Here is a 25,429-nt window from a genome sequence, read left to right as displayed (position 1 = left end):
GATTAACGAGTATGCATAGACCTATAATCAATTCAATATGGTAAAACTTTTCTTTTTGTCCTTGAATCTTTAATGGCCTAGCTAGAAAAATAGCTCTTATATTGTGTTGTTGTTTTTTTTGCGAATTATAAATGTTTGTGTGGCAGCATAAAAAATTTTAATGGGAGAGAAAGCTGCAAAAATTAGCTGCTGATGTTCCAAAAAAAATTTTATCCGAAAAAATTATTCTTTTTCCAACAAAATACAGTTTCGAGTAATGCGGAATTTGAATATTTTATACACTCAAAATAATAGTGAAAACAGTTCTGTTTCTTTTGTTTTTTTAAGCTGTAAGTCAAATATCTCGGCCGTTCAAAGAGGGGATATGACCGAAAAAAGCTGCCTTTTGCTTATATTAGTAACGAAAGAGGGTGGGTTTAATTAATTTTGCCTGAGGCACAACCAATCCTATTTAGCGGCTCTGAATATCTAGGCTGAAATCCAAATTTTAATTAACATATATCTTACCGTATTAACCAGATCTATCAGTAAGACGTGTCTTTCTCTAATTCTTTTATATATTGACCTGTGAAGGAATTAGCAAAAAATTGAATTCTGTAGGAATAAAAAAATATTGTTCGAGTAGAAGAAATTTTGTGAACTAGCTTATAAACTTTAAACATTCACTAAGTATCAGATTTATATTTCTTGCTCGAGCTGGGGAAAATTGACCAAATTTTTGTGCTGGTTCTAGCTATACATTTCCTATCATGGGCACAAGGTTTCTATTTTTTTAAAGGGCTTGCATTGATATCGGTCTCAGCGCCGAAACGTGGATAATAATTAAGAAATATTTTTTTCACTCCCTAAGATATATCAAACATACACCATATCGTATTGCGTAGGGACTATGTTGCGTCAGCGTAGTTCCATGCCCTTTTTAATGCATAGTGGCAAATCATAGCTACCGAATTTAATTTTCTCTGCGGCTTTGTTTTGGTCAGTGGAAAAAAAACATAAGTACTGAATCTTTTTGCTAGTAGCCACAGATATATCAAACAGACAACGCTGCGATATATAGAGATTGTATAACATCAGCCCATAGCCTTGTGCGTTTTAATGCAGCCAACTCAAGGAGCTTTGACACCATCAGAATCATTTTGTAATTTTTGGTGTCAATCAACAGTCTCAAAGACAAAGGGCACAGTAACAAATTTTTCCAGCCCCACAGAGAACTTCCGACGCAATTTTGATAAAAATTGATTTGGGATCTTATATGCATTAACGATTCGAAAAGCACAACAATTTCAATCAAGGTGGTTAGTGCAACAGGGAACTTCCAAAGCTGTCAAATTATTCGATGACACTTTTTTGAGGTGATTTTTTATGTTTACCAAGCAGGTATTTTGGAATATGTTTAGGGACTGCGCTTTCCTGAACTTTAAAAAGAAAATTCTACTCCGTTCAATAAAAAAAAACGAAAATCACGCTTTCCAGTGACTTGACTTGGCTTTATTAACTAAAAACGGTATACACAAAATTAGTACAAAGGAGACAGAGAAGTAACTCGTAGGTCTACTTTAATAATAAAGGAAAAAAATAAATTACACTTCAATAACTCTCACAGAGCACAGAGGGAGAAAGAAAGAAAGAAAAGAAAAAAAGAAGAAAAAAAACAAAGCAAGCATTGACTCAAGGAGATCGGGAAGGGATTTAAAAAACCAATTGTAAATAAATCAATAATGCATTCAATCCCTGCTCCTTTAGCCGGAAAGAACTATCTCTTTTTGAATTTATTTTTATATATACAGAGCGTGGGTGATTCACTTGCTATATCAAATAGCTTATATTTGTTGGCAATCTGGGGAAGTTGATGTCTCAGACATCGGAAAAAGGTACATGTAAGGGAAAGTGATGGAGACTTCGTTAAATCTGAAAATTTCTATTTCTGGCACAAAACAGGAGAAGTTAAATTGTTTTCCAAGATTTTCAAGAAACTATGCGTCGACATGTTCTGTCGACTAGTGTCGACTGTCGACTAGTGTTCTGTCGTTTATTCGGAACTTCTACCAAAACTTTACAAGTTTATATTGAAAGCGATAGGGGAATCCTTTAAGGAATTAAAATATAAAAAAAAAACTTTTTTCAAACTGAAAGTAAGGAGCGACATTGAAACTGAAAACGAACAGAAATTGTTCTGTACATGAAAGGGGTTGTCCCCTCCTCAACGCCCCGCTCTTTAAGCTAAAGTTTGACTCTTTGTCACAACTCTACTTTTTTAAACAATGAAGACTTTAGCGTAAAGAGCGGGGCGTTGATGAGGGGACAGCCCCTTTCATATACAGAATAATTCCTGTTCATTTTAAGTTTTGGTGTCGCTCCTCGCTTTCAGTTAAAAAAAATTGCTTTTTTATTTAATTTCTGAACGTTTTTGAATTAATGCAGGTTTTGAATTTTACTCACCATAATGGAATAATTAAAACGAAATTTGCATATTAATTTTGCTTTTTTTTTAAACTAATAGTAACCTTAAAATAACCTTAGTTTGATATTTGTTTCAGTTGTTTAAGAATGACTCCTGAATCACAAAGGCTATTTAATTAGAATAATTGCCTCTTTTAAAAGTTAAAAAACAAAGTTCATCGTAAGAGCGAGCTACTGAGGAGAGGCAACCCATCTCATATACGTAATATTTTCTGTTCGTTTTAAGTTTTAATGTTATTTCTTACTTTCACTTGAAAAAACTTGTTTTTATTTAATTACTGGTCATTTTTTAAGTAATTCCATCGAAAATTCCCTTCCCCAACGAGAAATTTCTCCATGGAAAGATTCTCCCACGTACCTTAAATTAGCGATATTTGCAGAACTAGTTTTGGTAGGTATAGTAACAAAACGGCCAAAGAGGTCAAAAGTATTTTTATGAAAATGACTGTTACAAAAGTTAAGCAATTCTCAAATGACTGAAATGAATGAAAGAAAAGATCTTTAAAAGATATACGTAATAAATTATGTTGATTTTAAGTTTTAATGTGATTCCTTACTTTGAGTTGGAAAAATCATTTTTTTTTTAATTCAATAACAACCACAAGCCGAACACTTACAACATCTTTGGTTTAACAGTTAGTGGTAACGAACTGTAATAAGGAGGGGCCCGGCTCAATACTAAAAGAAACTCTAAAAAACGGAATTTTGATACTAAAAGATACATCAAAAGAATCAGATTTTCATGCTGCTTTAAATATATTAGTTTCATCAAATGTAGTCTTTGTCGTCAAAAGTTACGAGCCTGAGAAAAGTTGCCTTATTTTGGAAAATAGGGGAAACACCTTCTAAAGTCATAGAATCTTAGCAAAAACTACATCATCGCATTCAGCGTATCAGAGAACCCCATTGTAGAAGTTTCAAGCTCCTATCTACAAAAATGTGGAACCTCGTATTTTTTGTCGGAAGACCGATCACGGGTGCGCGTTTATTTGTTTGTTTGTTGTTTTTTTACAGGGGTCATCGTATCGACCAAGTGGTCCTAGAATCTCACAAAAGGGCTCATTCTAACGGAAATAAAAGTTCTAGTGCCCTTTTTAAGTGACCAAAAAACTTGAAGGGCTCCTAGGCCCCCTCCCAAGCTAATTTTTTCCCAAAGTCAACGGATTAAAATTTTGAGATAGCCATTTTGTTCAGCATAGTCGAAAACCATGATAACTATGTCTTTGGGTTTGCTTACTCCTCCACAGTCCCCGGGGTAGGGGCTGCAAGTTACAAACCTTGACCAGTGTTTACATACAGTAGGCCTAATGGTTAATGTGAAGTGTACAGACGTTTTAAGGGATTTTTTGGTTGGGGGGTGAGGGGAAGGGGCGATGTGGGAGGATCATTCCTTGGGGGAATATGTCATGGGGGAAGAGGAATTCAATGAAGGGGACGCAGGATTTTTTAGCATTATTATAAAAAAAAGAAAAAATAAATATGAAAAAGTTTTTCAACTGAGAGTAGGGAGCAGCATTAAGACTTAAAACGAACGGAGATTATAAATTATACGAGGGGTTCTTCTCCTCCTAAATACCTCTCTCTTTAGGCTAAGGTATTTTTAGTAATTTCAACTATTTATTCTAAGGCCATTCTGATTCAGGGATCATTCTTAAAGAATTGGGATAAAATTTAAGTTTTGGTGTAAACAGCGAGATACTAACAAGGGTACAAACCCCCTCATATGCATAATAAAATATAAGAATATAGAAGTTCGTTACGTAAGTTGATTATTAAGTTACGTATATTTTTTACTAATAAAAACGTTCGCTAAAAATTAAAAGCTCTAGTTGCCTTTTTAAGTAACCAAAAAATTGTAGGGCAACTAGGCCTCCTCCCCCACCCTTTTTTGTAAAAATCGTGTGATCATAACTAAAAGAAAGCCATTTAGCAAAAAAAGGAATTAATACGCAAATTTCATTTTAATAAATTATGTGCGGAGAGCCAAAATCAAACATGCATTAAGTCAAAAACGTTCAGAAATTAAATTAAAAAAAAACTAGTTTTTTTTTAATTGAAAGTAAGGAGCGACATTAAAACTTAACGAACAGAAATTACTCCGTATATGAAAGGGACTGTTCCCTCTTCAACGTCCCGCTCTTTACACTAAAGTTATTTACTGTTTTATAAAGTATAATTGAGAGTAAGAGTCAAACTTTACATAAAGAGCGGGAAGTTAAGGAGGGGATAGCCCCTTTTATACACGGAGTAATTTCTGTTCGTTTTAAGTTTTAATGTCGCTCCTTACTTTCAGTTAAAAAACTAGTTTTTTTTTTATTTAATTATGTTATAAAAATCACATTTATGAAGCTGCTTCATGTAAAATTAAATTCCAAGATTGGCCGGAAAATAGCACGAACAAATTATTGCTTATATCGCTTATAACGATATAAGCATATAAGCATAATTGTTGTTTATAATTTTTGCGTAAAGAGCAAGGTATTGACGAGGAAGTGAAATTCCTCATATATGCAATATGATGGAGTTCTCCCCCTAGTCAATACCTCACTCTTTACGCTAAAGTTCGAATTTTGTTCCAGTTCCTGAAGAATTAAATTAAAAAAAAAAGAGTTTTTCTTAACTGAAAGCAAGGAGCGACATTAAAACTTCAAACGAACAGAAGTTACCCCGTATATGAAAGAGGGTGCTCCCTCTTCAACGCCTCTCTCTTTACGCAAAAGTTTTTAATTTTTTTAAAAAGCAGAGTTGTGAGAAAGAGTTGAACTTTAGCGTAAAGAGCGTGGCGTTGAAGAGCGAGCAGCCCCTTTCATATGCGGGGTAATTTCTGTTCGTTTTAAGCGTTAATGTCGCTCCTTACTTTTAGTTAATAAAATCTTGTTTTTTTTATTTAATTTCTGAACGTTTTTTAGTTAATCCAAGTTTTGATTTCGGCTCTCCGCAGATGAATAATTAAAACGAAATTTGCATATTTATTTATTTGGCTAAGTGGCTTCCCCATAGTTTTGATTGAACGATTTTGAGAAAAAAGGAGGGGGAAGGAGGAACAGTTCCTCTTCAATTTTTCGGGTACTTAAAAAGGCAACTAGAACTTTATTTTTTTACCAACGTTTTCATTAATAAAAGATACACCTAATTTACGAATTAGCTTACGTAACAAACTTCTATATTCGTATGTTTTTATTACATATATGAGAGGGCTCACCCTCTTGCCAATACCTCGCTCTTTACACCAAAGCTTAAATTTTGTCCTAATTCCTTAAGAATGACCCCTGAATCACAAAGACCGTAGAATAAATAGTTGAAATTACTAAAAATACTTTAGCGTAAAGAGTGAGGTATTAGGAGGAGGTGAACCCCTTATATGCGTAACATTTTCTGTTTGTTTTAAGTTTTAATGCTGCTCCTTGCTTTCAGTTGAAAAAAAATTTCATATTTATTTTTTCGTTCTTTTTTTAAATAATCCTCAAAAAATGCTGCGCCCCCTTCATGGAAATCTTCATCCCCCATGACAAATTCCTCCATGGAACGTTTTCCCCGCATAACCCCCTTTTCTCAACCCCTCCTCCCAACCAAAAATTCCCCCTGAAATCGTCTGTACGCTTCCCAATAACCCTTATTGTATGCAAACACTGGTCAAAGTTTGTAACTTGCAGCCCCTCCCACGGGGACTGTGGGGGAGTAAGTCGTCCCCAAAGACATAGTTATAAGGTTTTTCGACTATGTTGAATAAAGTGGCTCTCTCAGAATTGTGATCCGACGAATTTGGGAAAAAATGAGCGTGGGAGGGGGCCTAGGTGTACTCCAATTTTTTTGTCACTAAAAAGGGCACTAGAACTTTTCATTTCCATTCGAATGAGCCCTCTAGAAAAATTCTAGGACCACTGGGTCGATACAATCATCCTGGAAAAAAAAAACAATAAACACGCATCCGTGATTTGTCCTCTGGCAAAAAAATTCCACATCTTTGTAGATTGGAGCTTGGAGCTTGAACAATAGGTTTCTCTGATACGCTGAATCTGATGGTGTGATTTTCGTTAAGATTCTTGGACTTTTAGGTGGTGTTTCCCCCTTTTTTCTAAAATAGGGTAAATTTTCTCAGGCTCGTAACTTTTGATTGGTAAGATTAAACTTGATGAAACTTATATATTTAAAATCAGCATTAAAATGCGATTCTTTTGATCTAACTCTTGGTACATCTTGGTGTGATTTTCATTAAGATTCTATGACTTTTATGGGATGTTTTCCCCTTTTTTCAAAAATAAGACAAAGTTTCTCAGGCTCGTAACTTTTGATGGGTAGGACTAAACTTGCTGAGATTTATATATTTAAAATCAGCATAAAAAAATTCGATTCTTTGAATGCATCTATTGGTACCAAAATTCCGTCTTTTAGAGTTTTGGTTACTATTGAGCCGGGTCGCTCCTTACTACGGTTCGTTACCAGGAACTGTTTTATGACTCATGAATCTCAAAGGCCGTTTAATTAGAACAAATAGATCTTTTGAAATTACTAAAAATACTTTAGAGGGAAAAGCAAGGTATTGACGAGGGGATGAACCCCCTCACATACGTAATAATTTCCGTTCGATTTAAGTTTTAATGTTACTCCCTACTTTCAGTTAAAAGAGATTTTTATTATTTAATTCCTGATCGTTATTTAGATAATAATGGGAAATCCAGCGCCCCACTCACAAAAATTATCTTCCCTCATGAAAAATTCCTCCATAGAAAGATACTCCCAAGTAACTCAGTCCCCCCACCAGAAAAATCTTCCCGAAAACGTCTGTATACTTACCAATAACAAATACTATAAGCAAACAATGGGCAAAGCTCATAACTTGCACCCCTTCTCCGAGGACTGTGGGGGATTAAATCGTCTTTAAAGACATATTTATTAGATATTTTGACTATTCTGAACAAAACAGCTATCTCAAAATGTTGGTTCAGTGACTTTGGAAAAAAATGAGCCTGGGAGGGGGCCTAGTTGTCCTCCAATTTTTCGGGTCACTTAAAAAGGACACTAGAACTTTTAATTTTCGTTTGAATGAGCACTCTTGGAAAATTGTAGATCCACTTGGTCGATACCCATGGAAAAAACAACAAAAAAAAACAACAAATAAACCCACATTCATGATCTTTCTTTTGGCAAAAAATACAAAATTCCACGTTTGTGCAGATAGGAGCTTGAACTCTCCTTAGTAGGGTTCTTTAGTACGTTGAATCTGATGGTGTGATTTTCAGTAAGATTCTAAGACTTTTGATGGGTAGGACTAAATTTGTTTAGATTTATATATTTAAAATCAGCATAAAAATTCGATTCTTTGGATGCATCTATTGGTACCAAAATTCCGCTTTTTAGAGTTTTGGCTACTATTGAGCCGGGTCGCTCCTTACTTACAGTTAGTTACCACGAACTGTTTGATCGAATATGCAAAAAAATTTGACCTCCTCTGCAGTTTTGTGTTAGAAGTTGAAAAAAAATAAGGCATTTAGCCACAAAGAAGCTTACTCGGCATGGTGATAGTTAAAATGGGGGTAAAAATTAAACCTATATGAAAATGCAAATGAATAAGGAGCAACCGGACTTTTCGCACAATTCTGCTTTCATTTCCATCTTTCAACTTAGATGTATTTTAAATGACAACTTTGACATCTTTCTAAGGAATCTACAACCATCGCGTTGCCTCTTGAGGTGTATTTCTTACTTTTGAAAAGTTCTGATTCAAAAGTTTAAATCACACCTTTATTCGCTAAAAATAAAAAAAAAACTTTTTCGCATGCTGACGAATGGTCTGCATTGTGCTGGTAATGATCCCATGATTCGATGCTTTCTTTCTATCGGGAGTGTAATGTATGGTTGGCGACAAATCATCTGATGTTTCCCGTGATTTCCCCCAAATTTCTACAGATACCCATTTAGAGCTGGGTCAACTCTGGCTGAGCTTACAGAGTGCCGCCATTGACCCCATTCCAAGCGAAATAACTGCTGGTACCAGGATTAGAACCCATGACCTCACCGGATTCCGAGTCTGGAGTGCTAACCAATCAGCTAGGACGGCTACCGTCCTAACTTTATTCGATAGGCAACCATATTCAGCTTTAGGGACACCCCAGCCAAGGGGCGCTTTAAGGATGGTTGAATGCGATATTACCAATTCATCTAAAAAAAATCATTCAATTGCCAAATACACAATTGAAGAAGACTGTTTTGATGTTAATATTTGATATTTATACCCGATTGTTGTCTTTGATTGTAGCATTTATTAGTTTCATTTATTCTATTGTTTTTTTTTTCTTCCTTTGTAGTGTTAGTTTGTAGACATTTAGCAGTGAAATACTTGTAAAGGTTTAATCACTTAATAAAATCATCATCCTATAAGTTTTAATACTTTTGATGGTACTTGTTAATTATTCAGAGCACACTCAAATTTTTGATCTAAACGTAAGATCTAAGAAAACTAGTTTCATAGCCACTGTCAAAGACAAGTGGCGGGTGACAGAATGCATTGGACTGGAGCCCAAATATAATTTGGGCTATATATTTGCGCATTAGAGGGGGGAGGCAAAGTATAGCGGGTCTGCATGCAAAATGTGTTAGCTACAATTATTCTGCATATTATGAAGCAAGAATTGTTTTCTCAAAAGAGAATCTTTAAACGTATATTGTTTTTAGTAAAGTACAAATTACATCTTGTTTTTTAAGGCACAGGACCGTTTACCCTACTCTTGTATGTGGTAGTTTCTAGTCACTTTGAGTTTGGCTTGGTTATTTATGGTAATTTCTGTTCGTTTGGGGTTTCGTTTACTTGTTAATAGTGAATTATGGTAGTTTTTTGCTTGAAATACTTGACTTAATATCTGTTCATCTTTACTTTAATGTAACTTCTTATTTTTCTTTGAAAAACTACTTTTGAGGAAAAAGGTTTCTTTTAAACCAATTTTTTTCGTTTTTAATAGACATCAACTTTTTCGCTGGTTAAGAAAAGAATTCTTAAGTCTTTTTGGTTTTTCTCATTAAGTATTCAGATTTTGATTCTTATAACAACTTTCAGTAATACTTTTACTATAATGCTTCGGATTGATGGGTACTGGGGAAAACATTCAAATATACGATTTGAAAATCAGCATAATCTTGGGAGTTCTATAGGGTTGACGGAATCCCCCCATCATATTAAAAACCTCAAGTTTAGACAAATATTAATCAGCTAACCCCCTCGACAGGCCCTAAGAGTTTTGACTTTATTCCAGATAAGTGATCACAGATACGCCCTTTTGACAATATTGGATACAAATAGTACGTTTTGATGTAGTTAAAATTCCCACTCAAAATGCCCAGACAATCTTAACTTGATACCCTTAGCTGTTCCCGAGATATCGAAGATGTCCCCATTCGACAAAATCGGAGGCACTTAGCGTCATTTCATTCAATTTAATTTCCTCACAGTATACCCTGCAGTTCCAAGGCAATACCCCGATTTTTTCTAGTATATTGCACAGACACCATTTTCATAATTTCGGTACACATAGTTTATTTTGATCTAGTTTTATATCGTCCTCAAATTTACCTGTACCATAATCTATTCTTGAGTTATTCCATCTGTGCTATTTTGAAAACCTGGATGTCTTAGACTCGTTTTATTTAGTTCTATAGCAGTAGTAGTTGTATCAGAAGTAAGAACAAATTAATCAATCAATCAATTTATTAATACTAAAAGAAAAACTATTGCAAAGTAAAGCGGTTACTAGGCCCAAGAAGCTTTGCTTGTAATGGACCACAGAAAACAAGAATTAAATACTTTTATTAAATATATACAAAAAAAAACACTGGAACAAGACAAGGACATTTAACAGATAGGATATTTAACAGATAGAAGATTTAGAAGGAGATTTAACATATAGTTGAAAATAATTTTAAAAGAAGAGAAGAGAGACATACAAATTAGGATAGAACTAAAAAAAGAGAGAGAAAAATTATTGAACTGGAAATGGACATACAAATTTGTATGGACATACAAATTAGGATAGAATTAAAAAAAGAGAGAGAAAAATTATTGAGCTGGAAAGTCCTGACAAGAAACTGCCTTTCCAGAAAGAAATTGAGGGACATCAAGAGAGATAAACATCGCAACTAGTCAAAAATGCAAGCAGTCACAGTCATAAATAGTCGTGGTAGCACTAGTAGTAATAGTAGTAGCAGTAGCATAAGTAGTAACTGTGATAGCAGTAGCAGTAGCAGCTGTATACGATAATAGTGGTTGTAGTAGCCCTGAAAAGCTCAATTTAATTACCTCAACCGTTCCTGAGATATTGCTGCTACGCCCTTTTGACAACATGCAAGCGTATAGTGTGGTATGATTTTGTTCAACATTCACCTCCACTTCCACTAAAAATTTCACTCTTACTGCCCTTAGCTGATCCAGAAAAATTGCAGATACGCCCTTCGAACATCCATACTTACTTATAATATTCCCTCAGCATGCCCTGAAAGTTTCAACTTATTACCTTTATCCGTTCCTAATATATCGCAAAGGTGCCCTTATGACAAATATTAATGGACATAGTATCTTTTGATTTTGTTTAACATCCCAATTAACACGCTCTAAACGTTCTTACATGACACCCCCACTAGGTTCTATATGATGGTGCCAGGAGGGTTAGTAAAAAACAGTCCATAAAAGTCAAAATGCTCTAAACTAAACCAACGTTGTTGCGTTGATTTTGTTCTTTCAAAGCTCAGTTTTTAATATTATCGCTGTTTTGTTGATTCAAACCTCAGGAAAACTACTTTATTGACCTTTCTCTGATATTAAGAAGGCTGTTCAAAAGATAACTTTCATTCTCGACCAAATTAAGAACCAGGGTAGAAAAGCATTCTTTATTCTAGATAGATAGATAGGTGATAATTGATGAATATTTATCAACATCATAAGTCCATTCGAGTGACAAAACGAAGATATTAGCTATGACAAGACCGCCGCTACTACTACTACTACTCCTACTAAACATTCACTGTAGCACCGAGTCACGTGAGGCCCACTTAGCCGCGCACGCTCCTCCTCCATCTCAATCTATCCGAAGTCTACCTCTTTGTCCCGCACAAGAACTTCCAATTTCCTTTAAGTTCTTCCTTGCGGTGACAAGACTGAGTTAGAAGTACGACACACGAGATATGAGTAAGCTATATTTTTGCAAAAAAAAGAAAATACCTTAAAATAATATCATATGAGCTTTTCGTTTTTGACAGGAATCTAATAGCAATAGAATTGCTAATCTATTTTGTAAACTGATTTCTTTAATTTAGTGGAAAGCTGTCCAGAAGAAAGTCGCATTTCTGACGATGACACTGAATCTGCTCTAAAAGTTAACAATTATTGGATCTTCTGCAAACGAGGATATGCAAAACAAGATGACCTATTATCTTGTACGAATTATATCCAGTGGGCTACACAGCTTAAGAATAAACGTAGAAAATGTGCTCCAAAAGACGGTAAGTTAAATTATCCGACATTTTCAGAGAGTATGGATTTGATAATTTACATCTGGTTATGTGGAGACAAAAAAACAAAAAAGAAATCGATTTCCAGCGTTGTTTTGGTTACTCTGAGAAACCCTAGTTCAAACTAAAAAGGACTTGCTTGCCAAAAGAGCCAAATGATAAATTCTAGTGATGGCCGCCCATATTTTTAGAAGAAAAATTTTTCCATCTCCCTTTATTCCAATGGCGCTTTAATTGAGATTATATCTTCTTCTTTTTAAGTCTTTGTTCAGTCATCTTGCAATATGGTTCAATACAGCCTGCAAAAAAAGGATTTGGAAACATACTAAATTCTTAAGTCATGTTAAGACTGTTTGGCGTAATTTTGGCGTAATTTGGGATGAGTTTTGCTAAAGCGTAAATAAAATTCATCATGGGTTTTCCAATAGTGATTCACCAACTTTGCATGCTATATGTGCTTTTTAAAGCTTGGCTTCGAATGTTTTTCTAGCAATTGACTACTCTATCAGAAATCCTATTAGATGATGATATCCTATTAAAAATCTTTTTTTTTTCTAATATGAATTTTCTGAGCCGGAGTTTAAAACAAAAATCATGAAAAAAAAGGATTGCATTAAATCAACATAAAAAATTTGCCCGATATATTTTTTAAAAAGTGAAAAAATATCTCCATTTACAATATACCATTGGACCTAATAACCCGAAAAGTGCATCTAAGAGTACTTCATTAGTTTTAATTATCTAGAACCACACAAATGGACTGACAAGTTTCTGCCTTAACTTCCAGATATGTATTATTTATGATTTGCGGCCCTTGTTTTTACAGATGTTTCAAAAGGCATAGACAGAGGATCCCCCTGTCTAGGGAAACTTAATATGTTAAAAACAGGAACTATTTCTCCAAGGCTTTTTAAGAGCCTGATATCCTTTTGATACTACTCAAATGTCCAAGTTTATTGCTTTCCAGCAGTAATTGGATTGAAGAGAAGTAAATACAATGTATCTTTCTGAGTAGCTATTTTGTTTCTTTCTGAAGAGAAAAGAGCATGTTTATTTCTAAGTTTGAGGGGGTGAATCAAATTCATGATCTTCAAAACATGTTCAGCTTGTTTTAAGGATTCTGACAAGTCGATGGATTTACGATCTTCAAAATACGTTGAACTTGTTTTGTTCTTTCTCAATATTAAACTTTAAAGGGCTTTAGAATGTTCCAAGAAGGCAACAGATGGTTTTGAGACCAAGGGGTTAGGCACACAGCTGCTTCGTGTACTCTGAAGATGGGGCTAGGAACGTGGACATAAGCATAAACTCAAGATTGCGGGGGCAAGACGCTAGGTCAAATGTATTAGAGGTACAGTCTGAGACCAGGTGCGCACCAAAGGACAGATGGTATTTTCTCCCCATCATCCATACACCAGAAGATATTGATTTGGTGTACAGTGAGTAAAACTACGTAGACCAGAGGCAGTGAATAGGGCTTTGTCCCAGTTGTAGTATACCTTCTCTTCTCTGTTTTATTTAGGTAGACTTATGTCAGTACTGCAAATGCATAAAGACCCACTACATAAATTCATTTCGCTGTTTTGCTCATTTAAAAAAAATTAAAAAAAATGGAGGTTTGATTGAATATAGTAAGAAAAACTCCCCCAGACGCTCCTTGGATTAGATGCACTGAACTAGGCTTTTATATGTCCAGCTATGATTTGCCATGTCTATCCCTTTGAGGTAAATACACCTGTGCCTGTCCTACTAATAAATAGAGACCCATGGGAATCTTTTTGACTTCCTCACTCCTGTTACGGAAAAGTGCGGAAAAATTGTTCATTTGATACAAATTAAATGGGAGTCATCCTTGTCTGTTTTGGAGCTAAAAACGGACTGTTTGGTGCAAAATCATGTCTTTTCCCAATGTTGGCCCAGCTTCTATATCGCCTTTGAAGTAGACACACTTCTGCTGATGCAACCAGTATATAAGGATCTCCTGTAACAATCTTCTTCGCTTTTTTGTTCATACTATAAAAATGCGTAAGAACAGTCAAAGCTTGGTCTGGTACATAGTAAATGAAGCCATATCGGGCGTTCGACAGTTAAACCAGTTGATAAAGACCCATTATAGGAACCTCCTCCACTATTGTGGTCACAAAAAAAATGTGTGCTACATGCTTTGGTTTGGAGATTAATTATGTGATAGTGTTTTCTTTTTTTTTCATAAAGATATAGATAACTTCGAAGACCAAACTGCCTTTCCGTGACAAAAATATAACAGTTCAAAATAGGGATGAAACCTTATGCTCAACAGTGAAAGAATATATAATTTTTAACTGAATATTTCCGACACATATACAGTGTCCATCACTAGCAGTAAAACTGGTGATGTTTTACTGCTGATGATGGACATTCTGTATATGTGTCCGAAATATTCAGTTAAAAATTTTATATTTATTTCACTGTCTATTAAAAGGTTTCATCCCTATTTTGAACTGTTATATTTTCGTTATAATGATTTGGATGAAGAAATATACTGACGATATTACTGAACCTGTTTGCTTATATCTAACATTTAACTTTTATGTTCTCAAAAAGACTTTAATGGTATCAAGACCAGGGCTACAAACATAGCTACTTTGGTGGCACCGCAGGCACAGATGTAGAGGAAGATGCAGGTGCAGAGGAGTATTAGTCAGGATCAGAGAAAAGTAGTAGAGGTGATACAAAAGGCATAATCAATTGATATCACTTATTCTTTCTTAGATTCGTCTTAGTGCGTTCATAAATACTCTACACCACTGATTGGCGAGCTCAGGGGGATTCGATAACTTGAAAATCATTTTGTGAGTCTCAATGTCGGCTGACTATCTCAAAGACAAGGAAATCATTAGCAAATTTTCTCATAAACATCAACAACAAGAAGAACAATAGGGAATTTTTTCGCCTGACCGTGGAATTCTATATTTGAATGAATATTTCGACTCTATGTCTAAGAACAAAACATTAATATGTAAGAGAAAAGAGAGTCCCGGTTGAACTTCGCTGAAGTGAAATTTTTCATTTTAGTTTTAGTGGTTGTATTTTAATGTAAGCTTCTTTTCTTTTATAATTTTATCTTTTGCTGAGTCAGCCCTTGGAGATAGGGTTGAAATATTCATACAAATACAGAATTCCGCTGTCTTGCGAAAAGAATTCCCTGCTGTTCTTCGTATTATTGATGTTTATGATGGAAAGATAGTCTGGCTTTTGTAGCTATTTAAGTTTTCTCAGTGTCAGATGACTGTCTCAAAGACAAAAGACTCACTAAAAAAGTTTCCTTGCACTTTTGGAGATTCACCTGTCATTTTTGGTAAAAATTGATAGGGATCTTAAATGTGTCAACAGCGCAAAAACCTAACGATAGACTAGTTTAAAAGAAAGAAAATGTATAATATCTTACTAGTCGTTAAGCAAAGCACTGCCTGCTCAATGTCCATACAGCATAAATAATCCTCACCTTGTATTGGCAAGATTTTCAATTAAGGTGATGGGCACACCAGGGAACTCCCAAAGCTGTCAACTTACTCAAATGATGCTTGGTTTGAGCAGATCTTTAATGTTTTTCAAGAAAGTAAGCTAGAATATTTATAGGGATGGGCCGTTCCTGAACATTAGAAGGAAAATTCTGCTCTGTTGAAAGGACAAAACAAAGTTAATACTTTCAAATGATGTAAGTTTCACTTAATCTAAGTATCTCTATTTCCAGTACAAAACGGGGAAAGTTAAATGATTATTCTAAGATTTCCGGGAAAGTTAGTGACGGCTTTTATTCCTCTGTCGTTTATTCGGATCTCTTAACTAAGCTCTACAAGTTATGGCAAGAACGGCCAATCCAATCTAAATATTTTGGCCACATAAACTTAAAAAGTTTATCAACTTAAGATATCTATAGGATTTGATAACTTCGTTTGACTAAATGTGACTATATGTCACATGACTATATGACTATTTGTCATAGCAGTATGGCATTATATGTGCAGCCTCTTTTGAAGGATGAATCAAAGACTATTCAATAGGAAAAAAAAATTAGAAAGAAATATTTAACATTCATTTAGCATTCACTTATTGAAAATCTTTTGACAATCCTTGCTAATGTAGATAATGCATGATTGAAGAGTTTACAACTTATGCACTTCACTGCAAACTTACAAGTCCATTATAAACTTAAAAAGTTTATAATGGACGAGACAGGGGATCCTTGAAGTTATCAAATCCTCGAAAAACAATCGGTTTTGTTTTGCTGTTATTGAAATGGCGAATTTTATTGCTTTCAAAATGTATTTGGTTATTCTAAGAATAGAAACAAAGCCAATTTATCCTTAAAACTAAATACCTTGTTTTTATCTTAAGAGAGGGGAACTTGTTTATTTCTAACAAAGTCTTAGACGTGTATGAATCTGTCAATCTTCAAAATATATTCAACATGCTACAATACATCTACAATACAATACAATACGTATACAATACGATATAATACGATACGTATACAGTACATACAATACAATACGTAGAAAATCTCAACATATGTTCAAATTATCTGGGTCTTACGGAATATTGAACTATTAAGGGCTTTAGAATGGTCCAAGAGGGTATCAGGTGCCTTCACGACTGAGAAGCACACGCAAAGTATCTTTATACACTTTCAGTAATACGGACGTGAGACAAGCCGGGTGCAGGCTTGGTGGCGGGGTCAAAGACATGAAAAACTGAAGATAGAGCTAAATTTGATTTTTCTTATTCCTTCCAATATATTTATTAATTTATCTTCAAAATCCTTAAAATATTTCTCCAGGACTACGAAAAAGGGGGATCCCATTTTGATACTACTCATTTAACAAATGTATTGCTTCCTTAGAGACACATAAAACGCACATACTCTTATTGGATAGACAGAGGCTATACATGAGATAATATCTCAAGTATTTTCTTAGAGCTAAGTCATCGGAAACAAATCCTCTGTTTTTATAAATTGTAATTAGGTTTATATCGTCAAATTTAGTCATTAGGCATTTTCTTGGCTTTTTGTGATGTTGAATGACCGACAGTGAAGGAATTATACAAACGTAACATGGGGTCTGAAATAGCTATTGCATTATGACTCATTAACGTGTTTTTTTAACTATATTTTGATTTTAAACAGCATGCAGGGGCTCTGAGACTCGGTCTGGGGAAAATTTATTCATTCCCCATACCTATCAACTTGTTTCCTTTCTTTCACGAAAACATTACAGCTAAAGGTGACAGGTCATAGCACTAGCTCTGACTATCAGAAGTAGAATTGCTTGTTCTTTCAAGACTTTTTTTGAAAAATAAGTGTCTAGGTATTCCACGTGGTAACAATGCTCTGAAAAAGGGTTCCATAAAATAATTCCCTGGACCTTCTACAACTCAATTTCCAAGTCCCTTGTTGCTACAAAAAGACTTCCAAGCTTTTTGGCTGATGATCCCTATTGAATTTTATCTTATCTACACTTCGACTCATTATATAAATGTATAACTTTGTAGTTTATTGCACATTTTAGCTCTAACATTTAATTCATAGTTCCCTAGAATTTCACTGACTGTAGTTCCAAATTTATTCCAGCCTTATTCCCACAGGCTAAATATAATATGATTATAAGAACTTTTTGTAATAAGTTTCGTGTGTCGGGGCATAGTACTATTTTCTGTTCATGTTCAGTTTACTCAATGGCGGATCCAGGGGGCTGGGAGACACTGTGTTATTTTCACTCTTATTTTAAAACGAATTTGTCAATTCGATCAGTTATTGTCACTCTTGTCATATTAGGCCCCCAGCCTCAAGACTTTGCTTATTGATGCCCCTCTTATATTGGGCCTTCCAAGATTTTTTTCTAGATCCTCCCTTGAATTTACTATCTACATTTCTATTAATTTTTCAGAAAAGGAGTTAAAAGAAGGTCTGAAATAAAACCTTGTTCATAGAACGTAGTTTCAAAATCTGTTCCAGCTTCATTCGGACAGTATACTAGCTAATTATGCAAGAACTATAGAAGCCAATTGTAAAAAACAGCATCCATTTACTTCCTATATTGTTGCGCTTTCTATTCAGTGACAAAAATGAACTTTAAATAAGCCTGAAATAAAACTTATCCGATGTTAGACTAAATTAATAAAAATTTAAATTTGTAGAGTTAAAATTTTTGGATTCGAAATTGTGTGCTGGACCTCTTATAGACTCAGGCCCCATTTATTCTGCCCCATACCTCTTGCTGGGCGCCTTTCTTTTTGTGCAACAAATCTTTTAACTCAATATATGCATGCAATTACTTATTTTATTTCAACCTCTCAAATTCATCTGTACTTGCATGGAACTCTTTTACTGAGTGGAAAAAAATGCTTATTTCCGAATACTTTCTTTAAGTTCCTTATTACGAAGGGTAAATTTACAGAAAGTGTTCATTTTGGAAGGAATCTACTGTGTATAGTTGCAGGAATTTCTTATAAGGATTTCATTTCCAAGTATTTTAGATATTTTCTGAAGAGAACTTGTTTATCTCTGACAAAGTTCAAGCGCTGAATCCATATTCGTACCAATCATGAGAATCCACAATTCTCAAAATATATTCAGCTTGTTTTCATCATGCCTAATTTTAAACTTATGACGACTTGAGTGTTTTAAGAGGGCAACAGATGGTTTTCGGACCTTGTTTGCATTTCTCTGAAACTGCGAGCAAAATGTCTGTTTTCTTCAGATCTACTCAACTCAGAAAGGATGAAAGGCTAATTCTACTGGAAGAAAGAGACCCATGGCACAAACAAATAGATTGTGGATATTCATTTTATTTAGGGCTATTTCCGTTTATTTTAGCATAATGTCCTTGCTGTAAATGAATTATTGATAGATAGATCGATATATAAAAAATATATATAAATAAATAGCTATTTATTTCTGCAAAAGCCTCTTTGGGCCAAGGCAAAAACGAAACAAAACAATCAAACAAACGCTTACAGATATAGTGGAAACATACCAAACAACAGCGATACCGTAATGTAATAATAACACAACATTAACGATAACAATAACAAAAACACTCATTATAAGACACATAATACGTTAATAGCACACAAATTTCATGCGCAACAATAATAATGTTGTTATTTTATAATATGACATAAAATCTCCTTTACTACCCCAAAAAATTAATTTGCCTTTTTTTAGACTAAAAATAAAAGAGCACCGACAACATACCATCCTAGGACGATATCCTGTGGCATAATTCCCCCCGCGCGCTAATTCATTCATTTAGAGGTTGAAAATTTTTCACTTTTAAGCAGTTTCGATTTACACATGTAGTAGGAATGAGAACAGGTTTTTTTTTTAACTTTTAATGCATTTAGAGGTAAAATGATTTTTTTTAATGTCCTTGCGATTTTTCTAACGTTCTCATATGAGAAGATTCTTACTGTGTCCTGTGTAGCTGTACATTTTAATCTATAAGCCAATGACTTGTTTTTTTTTTCAGATGATAACATTCTTACTGAAAATGGCCAGTTAGTTGTTCCCAACGACAAGATTCTTGACTCTGACGAAGTTGACAATGAAAGTGCTGAAGAAAGGAAGATTGTGACTGAAATTCATGGGCCTGAATCAGAAGCAGTTGTTTGGAGTGTTGTCTTCATTTTGTTTGTCTTTTGTCAGTGTCTGATTATTTATATTATGTACAAATTCAAAACGCGGGTGTTAAATTCTTTCCAAGTGACCTTGGCCAATAGTAGAGCTCAGACGTGTGCTACGTAGATTTTGCATATTGATAATTAAATATTTTGTACGAAAAATGGTATGTATTTCGTATATTAGTCGCTAGTTCTTCGTCTATTCTCCCTCCGTTCGCTCAGGCCCTCGGTCAACAGAAATATTATAAGTGAAAGTTTATTCATGGCAAACTTAAATTAGAAATACATTGTTTATAGTTAGAAATTATCGCAGCACATTACAAATCATCACCTTCGTAGTGTCGGACATATCATAACACCACTGATTGCATGTTTTGAGGTTTTCTAAACACTTACTATAAAAGCTATTTTGAAATTTTTGTGACACACTTCATTGGCTTTCAGGGGTAAAACGCTATTAGAGTTGGCTTAATAGCTATGCCTAAATTTTTCGTCGCAGAGAAAGAGCATAGTAACATTTGTGACGGGATGGGCCAAATCTTTACAAACGCCCTTTGGGGTAGCTAGAAATGTCCAACCCTGGAATATACTTATACCTTGATGCACTATCGTATCACCTTACACCTACCTGAAATGGAGAACTCCCTTTCCTCCAACTTCTCGGTCGGATGTAGTAGTACCACCGTTTGGAATCTTTCGCTGCTTGCACCTTGCATTGCAAGTCCTCTTGGTGATCGTAATAAAGCTATTTAGTAGCGACTGGAGTGACTCCTCTCCTTCCCTAAAGAATTGGTTAATATGAAATACTGAGCTTACTCATTACAAGCAGGGTTGCCAACTTGCACACTTTTGTAGTTTTTACAGTGTTTTTCACCTCTGTGCACTTTTTCCCCAGACGGACGGGAATTACGCTCTTTTTGCCAATTTTTAGCTTAATTCACTCTTTTTGCAATCATTTACGGAATGACGATCGATAAAAAACAAGGTCAAATCAAAGCCAAATTCACCATTGGAAACATAGAAAGTGTAAATTTAAATTTAATCAAAGAAGTAGAAACGAACAAAAAACACGGAAAAGGACAGAAAGCGAGGATAATAACAGCCAGTGAATTATAGAAGAGAAATGTTCAATTATTTCAATCGAGGCTTCCGCTCGACTGACCTTACTACAGAATAAAGATAAATGTCTTAAAACAATAATGTCTTAATAAATCCCAAACCTTAAAACAAACACTAGAACTAAAAGAAAAAGACCCTTTCTAGGCAATGGAGAAACGGTAACTGAATAAAAATACGAATCTGAGTGGCATCTCAAATTTTCATTCATTCAAGCATCTAAACCTAAATAGGTTTCTTCGGCCCTTACTTCCTCCAGTACCCTTCTAGTTCGTACTTGGCACATAAAACAAACAAAAATAATATGATTTTCAAAAAGAGAACCTCAAGCCTAGGGACATCATACACTACCTCAAAAAATCTTTAAATACTAGGAAAATAACCAAAATAATTATAAATTAAGTAAAAATATAACTTAAAGTGGAATCAAACTGGCGCATCAAATGTTCGATATAAAAATGATCTACATAATAAAGCAATGTAACACGTGAAAGCAATGCGGTAAAATGGAATAATCTTAACTTTCTGTATCAAATGATCAATACGAATTTATAAACAAGTAAGACAGTTATTAAATTATTAATTTTTTACTTGAAGTGGAAAGAAAATAAGTGGAAAAGTGGGAGTATTTTAAGGAGTTATGGATAATCTTATTAATAAAGCACACACCAATATATTGTTCTCTTTTACAGAAGGTTGACAAGATCGGCTCTACGAACAATGTAGGTAAGAGGCAATTTTTCCTTTGTAAAAGGGAGTTCTTAGGAGGTTTTTTTTCAACCTTTTACATTCTGTGTGACATTTCCATGGAGATTCCAAGAAGGGCAGGTATACTTATGTACATAAAGATATGATGTGTTTTTTATTTCTCGCGGTTATTTAGAAATTTTTAGGGATTCGATTGTAAATGATTAGCCATTAATCAATAGCATCTTTAACATCTCGGCATGACTATCTTAAATCAAAACATACTAAATGCATGCAATAATTTTAAAACTGAATTTTCAATAATTTTAATTCAATAATTTTAAACTTGAATAATTTTAATTTAAATTATTTTTAATTTTAATTTAATTTTAAAGTTGAATTTTCCTTAAAAATTGGTTTATCAGAATTTCATTTATTGCTTATAACAAATTTAAAGATAACATTAAAATCAAGACTCCCAAGACAAAAACATATTAAGCACTTAATTCACAAACGGTGATCATGTTAAGCCCTGTTGAAATGTGAGTCATTCAAAGACAGTATGTGGGATTGGAGTACTAAAAGTCTAATTTTTGCGTCCATTATTTTTTGGTCTTTTTCATTGGAAGGATAAAATTCAAAGTAAAATGAACTACAAAAAATTTTTGAAAAAAAAATATCTAAGGCCGAGCTGACCTTCCACGACAAAACCAAAGAAGTAATCCTTGCAAATATTGGGTCTAAAGCCAGCAGGAACAAAAGATAGAAATGATCAAATGAATGTTCCGTCTGTCAAACAGTTCGTGGTAACGAACTGTAATAAGGAGCGACCCGCTTCAATAGTAACCGAAACTCTAAAAAAGGGAATTTTCGATACCAATAGTTACATCAAAACAATTGCATTTTAATGCTAATTTTAAATATATAAGTTTCATCACGTTTAATCTTACCGATCAAAAATTACGAGCCTGAGAAAATTGGGCTTATTTTAGAGAATCGTGGGAAACACCCCTTAAAAATCATAGAATCTTAACGAAAACCACATCATCGGATTCAACGTATCGGAGAACCTCTACAGCAAAAGTTTCAAGCTCCTATCTACAAAAATGTGGAAATTTATATTTTTTGCCACAAGACAGATCACGGATGCGTGTTTGGTTTTATGTTTTGGTGTTTTGTTTCCTCAAGGATGATCGTATCGACCCAGTGGTCCTAGAATGTCGCAAGAGGGCTCATTCTAACGGAAAACAAAAGTTCTAGTGTCTCTTTTAAGTGACCAAAAAAATTGGAGGGCACCTAGGTCCCCTCCCACGCTAATTTTTTCCCAAAGTCACCGGATCAAAATTCTAAGATAGCCATTTTATTCAGTATAGTCAAAAAACCTAAAAACTATGTATTTGGGGACGACTTACTCCCCCACAGTCCTCGTGGGAGGGGCTGCAAGATACAAACTTAGACCAGTGTTTACACATACTATTGGCTATTGGGAAGTGTACAGACACTTTCAGGGGGGATTTTTCGGTCGGGGGAGAGGGTTTGAGGGGAGGGTATAATGCGGGCGGAACTCTCCATTGAGGAAATTGGGTCATGGGGGAAGAGAATTTCCATAAAGGAGGCGTAGGACTTCTTAGAATTTTTAAAAGAGCAATGAAAAAAAAAATTTGTAAAAGTTTCTTCAACCAAAAGTAAGGAGCAGCATTAAAACTTAACAGAAACAGAAATTATTTCACATAGGGGGGGGTGAGTACCTCGTTCCTTACTTTAAAGTAATTTTATTAATTGCAACTGTTTATTCTATGGCCTTTGTGATTCAGGGGTCATTCTTAAAACATTGGGAAAAAATTTAAGCTTTAGTGTGAAGAGCGAGGTATTGACGAGGGGACGAACCCCCTCATATACGTAACAAAAACATACGGATATAGAAGTTCGTTACGGAAGTTAATTCGTAAATTGCGTATATTGTTATTACTTAGAACGTTTGTAAAATTAAGAGTTCTGGTTGCTTTTTTAAGTAACAAAAAAATTGGAGGGTAACTAGGCCTACTCCCCCGCTTCTTTTTTTCAAAATCGTTTGATCAAAACTATGAGATAGCCGTTTAGCCAAAAAAAAAAATTAATATGCAAATTTTGTCTTAATTATCTATGTGCGGAGAGCCAAAATCAAAACATGCATTGATTAAAAAACGTTCAGAAATTAAATTAAAAAAGCAAGTTTTTTTAACTGAAAGTAAGGAGCGAAATTGAAACTTGAAACGAGCAGAAATCATTCCGTATTTGAAAGTGGCTGTTCCCTCCTCAACGCCCCGCTCCTTACGCTAAAGTTTTTTTCTTTTTTAAAAAGTAAAGGTGAGAGAAAGAGTCGAACTTTAGCGTAAAGAGCCGGGCGTTGAAAAGGGAACAGTCCCTTTCATTATGCGGAGTAATTTCTGTTCGTTTTAAGTTTTAATGTTGCTCCTTACTTTCAGTTAAACAAAAACTTATTTTTTCATTTAATGTAACACTAAGGCGTCCTCAAGATAATTTAATAATTTAAAAAGAACAAAATTCTATCAAAAGAAAATAAAACGTAAGTCAAATCGATATGCACAATAGCTGTTCCATATTAAAACTGAAGAAATAGAATAAAGGATTAACAAGCCACTCATAGCACAATAAATAAAAACCTCGTTGTCGGTCCTCTTTTCAGTGAATCAGTATTACAGTAAAAAACATTTTGGCACACTTTTTGGAATTTTTCCTTTCTTTTTCTATGCATAATATTTGGAGCATTTTTTCCCTATCAGATAATCCCTGAAAGCGCTAACTCTACCCCCCCCCCCTATCGTTCCTGCAATGTTAAAGATGCGATATTTTGATAGCCTAGATGAATATACTGTCTTTTATATACCTCACTAGTTCAAGATTGAAGCTAATGGGGCCAGAACTTCTTATCGGATCACGAAGAAAAGAGATATCGGTCCTCAAATCTCCTCCATTCAAAAAGAAAATTTGAAATCTCCTTTCCTTCGTTCCCCTGATAATTCAAAAGTTTTAGCTTGATTCCCACATATTATTATCAAGATATTTCAAATGTACCATTTAGGGTAACCTGGACTCTCGATTTCTTCCAGCTTACCTATGACTCTAACCCATATTCTAAATTTGAGGTCTACTTGGCCCCTAAACACCCACTAAACTGTCAACTTTACTCGCTAAACTCTGTCTTTTTTCCTGAGGTAATGTAGATGCACTAATTTGATAGCCTGTACTAAAATGCCTTAGTAAATTGTCCTTCTTACAAATTTTGTATCCCTTTAGAAAAAAATCATTTTGACGTGTCCGCAGGGTAGAGTAAAGGCTTGGGGTTGATGCTTCAGCAAGTGATTTCGTCTCATTTTTTACAATAATTTGAAGGGCATTTGGATAAATTTGAAGAAAAAATACCGCAATCTTCAAGCGTATGCACGCATATATATGTGGAAGGTATTATCATTTATTGTTAAATAACATAAGTAATAAAATTATTTCGTCTTGAACTTATTATCTCTTACTTGTAAGAGACAAATTTATACACCTTAATGGGTTGTTCTAAATAGAAAAAAAGTATACAACACGATGCAGAAAATGAAAAGAAAATAATTTCCTTCGGAACTAATCGGGAGGAGGGGGTATTTAGACAGTCACACTGAACGATCATTATCAATGACCATCATCGTTATTTCGGTAAAACTGCAACAGTTAACATTACTAAGCCAGTAACTGAAGATCAAACTACCTTTTTTAAATTGATCTGAAATTGCTAAGGGTCAACCCAGCTCTAAATAAGTACCTGGAGAGAACTGGGAGAGGCAAGCAGGAAACTTTTTCGGAAGGAAAGAATGGTTGGCTCAGATACTCCATCGTATTTCCCGGCCAAAGGGTCATGTAACAGATATCCGCACGGCCAATTTGGACTATAAGGTCTATAAAGTATTTTTTACTTTTTAATCATTAAATTTTGACTACAGACTTAACTCTCATCTATTCT

General features: G+C 34.5%; 1 protein-coding gene across 1 annotated transcript in view; it reads left to right on the top strand.

Moving 5' to 3' along the window:
- LOC136028737 (uncharacterized) overlaps positions 1–19,782 on the top strand; it is an 83,151-nt gene extending 63,369 nt beyond the window's left edge. The window contains exons 3-4 of the mRNA XM_065706608.1: positions 11,764–11,949; positions 19,470–19,782. Coding sequence (XP_065562680.1) covers positions 11,764–11,949; positions 19,470–19,744 — 461 coding nt within the window. The 3' untranslated portion in view covers positions 19,745–19,782. The remainder of the gene's footprint in view (positions 1–11,763; positions 11,950–19,469) is intronic.
- The last annotated feature ends 5,647 nt before the right edge of the window (positions 19,783–25,429 follow it).

Source organism: Artemia franciscana, chromosome 7, assembly GCF_032884065.1.
Source record: "Artemia franciscana chromosome 7, ASM3288406v1, whole genome shotgun sequence".
NCBI lineage: Eukaryota > Metazoa > Arthropoda > Branchiopoda > Anostraca > Artemiidae > Artemia > Artemia franciscana.
This window is presented reverse-complemented; position numbering and strand designations above follow the sequence as displayed.